Source organism: Zophobas morio, unplaced genomic scaffold (genome assembly GCF_036711695.1).
Source record: "Zophobas morio isolate AGI-343-1 ecotype UQ-CSIRO unplaced genomic scaffold, CSIRO_AGI_Zmor_V1 ptg000465l, whole genome shotgun sequence".
In the NCBI taxonomy this organism is placed as follows: Eukaryota; Metazoa; Arthropoda; class Insecta; order Coleoptera; family Tenebrionidae; genus Zophobas; species Zophobas morio.
The window spans coordinates 47,857-53,254 of NW_026972568.1; the positions used below are offsets into that span (position 1 = coordinate 47,857).

A 5,398-nucleotide genomic window follows, 5' to 3' on the forward strand; every position below is an offset into this window, starting at 1 on the left:
TTTAGTTGGGAATTTTACTTACTCTAACCTGTCCAATTTATGTAAAATCTTTTTCTGTAACTGTATAAAAAAGTGATTCCGTTATTTATGGAGTTGAAGAATCAAATTTAATTAGTTTTAAAGAATTAGAGAAGGCTTTTAATTACTACTCTAGGGCACCTCTCAGATAGTTTTACAGAGAACTGTTGATACTATTATATCTGCTTTAGCTTATAGAAGAGCAGTTAAAATTTAAACTCTGTTTGTAGAACGCTTTAGTAACACAGTACCTATATAACTTTTTTTTGATATTTTTCTATCGCAATACATAATAACAACTGACCATTTTTATAATATAAGTATCAATCCAATAACTACTATAAAAGCCAAAAAAATTAGTTTTTCTAAATATTTAACTAGTAAATTAAAACCTAAACTTACAAAATCTTTGAAGTAAGTTTTAAATCTTGACAGATTACTACTTCTTTTCTATTAATGTAAAACAGCGTCTAGTATAAGATACTTGACCACTTAAAGACGCCAAGCCAAAAGGTAAAAATATAATAAAATGTTTATTTTAATAAAGAGCGCGCGATAGTGTAGTCTTATAAACTCAATGGAAGATTTATCATAATTCAGAATTGCAGTTTTTTCTTTATTTTGTAATGTTTTCTACATCCAGCTTTTCCCTTAAAGTTGTATAAGGTTTACTATGGCTCTTTCAAATACTCACTGAGAAGTCAGTAGAAGGTAACAGTCTCAGCAAAAATTAGAAAACTTTTTTTAATACATAACAAACGCATGTATTCTTATAGAGGGTAGGCGTAGTTAAGGTGATAACGAAATTTGTTACTTTCTACAAAAGAACCTTTTTGTAATTTTTTTACTAAATTTACTTAGTCTTTACATAGAGATACCACAAAAAAAAGTCTTAGCTTTAAAAATGGATCTCAGAAGTCGATACAGTTGTAAACATTCCATAGAGGGAAGGGCTAGTGGGGAGAGTAGAAGAAAACTTTTTAACAATTGGTCACATTTTGAGGAGCTTAATGCGGACACAGTCTGAAATTGTTTCTGTGGCATGCAAAAAATTTTGTTAGGAGTTTTCCATTCTGCTTTGTTCTATTATCTTTACTTTTTACCAAGCTCTTTACACTATTGAAGTGTTATTACTATTATGCTTCTAGTTATTAAAAAATACAAAAAATTTAGTATAAAGCCGACCCAAGCTGTTTTAGTAAGTTTCAAGTACATACTAAATGTTTATTATCACTGTACTTTGCAGATACTTTTTATCAAAAATAAAAACTCTGTATAAAGACTATAATTATTATATTTTTTTGTGTAAACGTTTTAATATTTTTATACTTGAAACTAAATAAACTATAATTAATTTTATTTTTTAACATATACCTTATAAGTTTAATTTCATATTACCTGCTATTATATTAATACATATATTTTCTTTGAAGGTTAAAGGTTTTCTTTCTTCTAAGTCCGGTGCAGGCAGTCCTTGTAAGTTTAACGCGATTTCTTTATTTACCCGATATATACTGTTAACCAAATAGTTGATCTTCACGATGCGGAAGTCATCTCTTTAGTCAAGGAGCCCTACAATGCATTGAGTTGCCGGAGTTATGGTATCTACACATGCTCTTTGTTTATTTCTTTCAGATTATTATTTTATCTTTTTAACTATTTAAGAGGAAAAAGTTGTTAATATTAAATCTCGAGTCAAGACGCCTCAGTCTCTCTTAAAATATGCTTTTGACAAATTTCCTTATCCTGTGGATAAACTGTTATTCGATCAACTTAAGTTATCTACTATTTCTTTTTTGAGTACTGATCTTTACAAACTTCCGAAGTCCACATCCTTCAACGGTACTGTTTTTATAAGTACATACCTTTTTTGCTTGTTGTTATTATTTGCTAGGGGTTATATCTTTTGAAAGTAAAGCCAGCCTTCCCACCTTGTTTCTTGAAGAATCACTAGTTAAAGCTTTGGCTGTCTTTGCTAACGCTAACTTTCTGGCCATTGACTCTTGGTAGTGCTTGCTGATTTTATTCACTTTATATTTTAATTTTAATTTTTTAGGGACATGTACGACTGGGATAAGTGGGAAGGGGCCCACAGAAAGGCGCTGGAAAAGCAGAAAAAAGATCCATCTGTTTCTTTGGGGTCACCAGATTTACCGCCTCCCTCGACTTTACCGCCTCCGTCGGCATCCCTGCCGCAGCCCACCTGCTCTCTTCCGCTCCTTCCACCTATATCAGGAGCAAACATCCCAGCTGCAGCAGCCGTCGCCTTACCCTTTCCTGTCCCTGTTTCCACTGAGGGGCTCGAAGCCGTGCATGTGGACCCGGCAAAAGCCATCGGCGACCTGCATTTGAAGAGCGAGAGCAAAGAAGAGCCTCTTTTCCCTAAAAGTAAAGAAGGAAAACCTCGTCCGGTTGCTTATGATGTGCTTCTTGTTCGTCAGTTTTTTAAACACCTGCTTTTTGTAGCCTCACATATACGAAAGAAGAACTCGAAAGCATAAAAACGTCACAGTCAATGCAGTACCCGCATAAAGTTTTCTTTTTCTTCAGAATTTTACACAATATTTTATAGTTTCCTATTGTTCAAGTGGATCGGTTGCCCGATCTCTTTAATATAATTCAAAAGTTAAATGGAGCGAAAAGTATTTATTCCCCTCAAGTCGATAGCACATGTAACTTTATACTGCTTCGACTACTTAACTTTAATATTGTAATAAAGACGAGTGGATAACCAAAATCCTAGAAGTTGCTACTGGAAATGAGAACGAAGGGCAACCGCTAGTGGTATTTGTGCGCAACTTTCATACGACTCTGAACGTCAGCAAGGTTTTATTATAATCGTCTTGTGAGTATTAAATGAACTCCCCTTCGTTGTAGTTGCTAATGAAAATCTCTAAAATACGCGAGACAACCCCTTTAGCGCTGGTCGGTAGCAGCGAAATCTTTAGAAGCCGCCATTTGAGCGAAGAAGAGGCAGAGGACGAGGGCGGTTTTCCCAGGTGGCTTTTTGTGTCATTTCTTGCAGAGCCGAGTAGTACTGAGAATGTATGCCGCAGGCCAGCGAATAGCAAACCGGTAGAGCCACGCATGCTGGAGCTGCGAACCTTTGCTTTTGGTGTCCCGTGGGTCACTTTGGCCATTGAAGACCCCAAAGTCCCATCTGCGAAGGACGCTTGGTTTTAGTAGTGGAAAGGGTTTTCCCTGCTTCCTTTCAATTTTATTATTTTAGGACGAAGATACTTTTGAATGATCGCTTTTTACTTGCTTTGCGGCATAACCACTTTCAGTTCGCAAAGGTACGCAGCATCATGCTTAAACCATCCCACCAGCGTATAATTGTATCTGGGACTCCCAGGTCCTGCGGAGTATGTCTGTCGCCTCTCAGAACTATTGGACGGTACCTATCCTAGCCTTCCCGCCAATATTTTACTCATTTTACGGAGTCAAAAGGTCGATAAAGTTCAAAAAATCATTCTGAGTTTGGCAGATGCTGAAAAAATTATCGGTTGGGGGACTACTTTGGAGCTCATCGAGAAGAGCAGTACGTACAATTTTTTGTATTATTATATCATACAACTCGATATTCAGGAAAATCAACAGCGCAGGACGATGTGAACTCCTCCAAGCCGTTGACACTTTCTCCCGCGAGCTTGCAGAAAGCAGTTGATCTCTACTATTCGCAGCTCAACGCGGAAGCCTGCAGTCCGGAAAAACCAAGCTCTCTTAGTGCTGCACAGCTCCGTGACGGCGCCTCCTCGTTTCCTTTAGAAAAGGCCTTTCCCAGAACCGCCCACAATGCGTTTTCCCCTCCTGCCGAGCTCAACACTTATGAGACTGCCTTGGTGCCCAATCTCTACTCTCCAGGCGCCGTCGGCATCAAGTATTCTGACATTGGCAGCCACGACTCTCTTAAGGAGATGCTCTATGAGCTTGTGACTCTGCCGATTCAGCGCCAGGAGCTTTTTAAGAGAGGCCTCCTTGCAAAGTCCATCAGTGGGATTCTCCTTTTCGGCCCTCCCGGGACCGGTTGGCTCGCCCTCCTTGTTAATCTATGCCAGGTTATTGATATCGCGTGCAGGAAAAACACTGCTGGCCAAGGCGCTGGCAGCTGAATCTGGCTGCCATTTTCTTTACATAAAGCTTTCGAACTTACTGAACATGTTCATTGGGGAAAGTGAAAAGAACGCGAAGGTTGATTCACTGATTTCTATTCAGACTCTTCGCGGTCCTACGCGGTGCTTCGGGTGTTCTATTTTAGGCTGTTTTTTCTCTCGCGCATAAATACGCGCCGTGTATTATCTTCATGGATGAGGTCGACAGCATCTTTTCTAGGCGGACATCCGACGAGAGAAACCCGATAAAGCGTGATGTGCTGAACGAGTTGATGTCCGAGTGGGACGGGTACCTTCACATATTATTATTATCATTATTGTTATACAATATTGTTATATATAAAAATAACTGAATAGGATAACAACTGGTGACTCTAGAGTCATAGTAGTAGGCGCCACAAATCGACCCTACGATCTTGATGATGCCGTACTGAGACGACTTCCCCGGCGTCTATTGGTTGATGTTCCCAATCTTGAAGCAAGAATCCAGATCTTAAACGTGCTTTTGCGGGACGAAATATTGTGCGAAACGGTCAGCATAGAAAGGCTTGCAGAAATGACTCACGGATTCACCGGAAGTGATCTGAAGAATATGTGCCTCTGTAAGGCTCGCTTGGCTCCCCGCTTGCTGGCTTAACGAACATTTCTTTTTTACCCCAGCGGCTGCCATGCTTTCTGTTAAGGAGTTTTTGAGCCTTGAGAAGCAACTGAATCCTCCGGAAGCACCAGTTATCACCTTCGATAACTTTGTTAAAGCGAGAGCGGTATTTTTTTGTTTTTATTTTATAATCAATACTTTACCTTTTCCCCCCCTCTAGACCTCAAAGAGTAGCATCAGCGAACACTCTTTCTCTATCACTAAACTGAGAGAATGGAATATTCAATATGGCATGGGAGGTGATAAGTCAAAGAAGTACTTTGGCTTCCAATCTCCCACGGTGGAAAGTACAGAGAACAAAGATTATCAGAAGCTGAAAAGTTCTTCGAAAAAAGGAGACTTTTTTTCTTTGAATAATAATTCTAATGCGAAGAAATAGAAGCTAAAGTATTAAATTAATAATTTCAACATGTCACTGTGGCACTAATGAACAAAAAGAAAATTAAAGTTTACTCAACTTTTTTTGTTAGTGTTTATGAAAGAAAATTTAAGCATGTTTAGCTTGCTGGAATAATTCCTTTAATGCTTAGTAGCAGCCTTGGATAATAACTTTATTAGTTAAGGCGTGCAGTGAAATTTATAGTATTTTTTTTTTTCTTTTAGAAAAATA

At 38.3% G+C, this 5,398-nt stretch overlaps 1 protein-coding gene across 1 annotated transcript; it reads left to right on the forward strand.

The window, feature by feature from the left end:
• The first annotated feature begins 1,129 nt into the window (after positions 1-1,129).
• On the forward strand, positions 1,130-5,196 carry LOC135120973 (uncharacterized). The gene is made up of 20 exons (XM_064045291.1): positions 1,130-1,216; positions 1,452-1,494; positions 1,548-1,619; positions 1,684-1,860; positions 1,913-2,024; positions 2,075-2,429; positions 2,485-2,538; positions 2,591-2,690; positions 2,738-2,844; positions 2,896-3,017; positions 3,075-3,194; positions 3,248-3,314; positions 3,374-3,415; positions 3,469-3,559; positions 3,619-4,044; positions 4,097-4,209; positions 4,277-4,419; positions 4,488-4,732; positions 4,791-4,894; positions 4,949-5,196. Exons 1-20 carry the CDS (start codon positions 1,157-1,159, stop codon positions 5,165-5,167), a joined length of 2,772 nt encoding a protein of 923 aa, XP_063901361.1. The 5' UTR covers positions 1,130-1,156; the 3' UTR covers positions 5,168-5,196.
• Positions 5,197-5,398: the final 202 nt, after the last annotated feature.

What these genes read in the sequence shown, in the direction of transcription:
- LOC135120973 (XM_064045291.1), top strand. Translation starts at nt 1,157, where the DNA reads ATGCTTCTAGTTATTAAAAAATACAAAAAATTTAGTATAAAGCCGACC. An exon ending in CCTCTCAGAACTATTGGACG is followed by an intron (nt 3,416 to 3,468) that starts GTACCTATCCTA and finishes CGGAGTCAAAAG; the next exon opens with GTCGATAAAGTTCAAAAAAT. An exon ending in TCTGAAGAATATGTGCCTCT is followed by an intron (nt 4,733 to 4,790) that starts GTAAGGCTCGCT and finishes TTTTTACCCCAG; the next exon opens with CGGCTGCCATGCTTTCTGTT.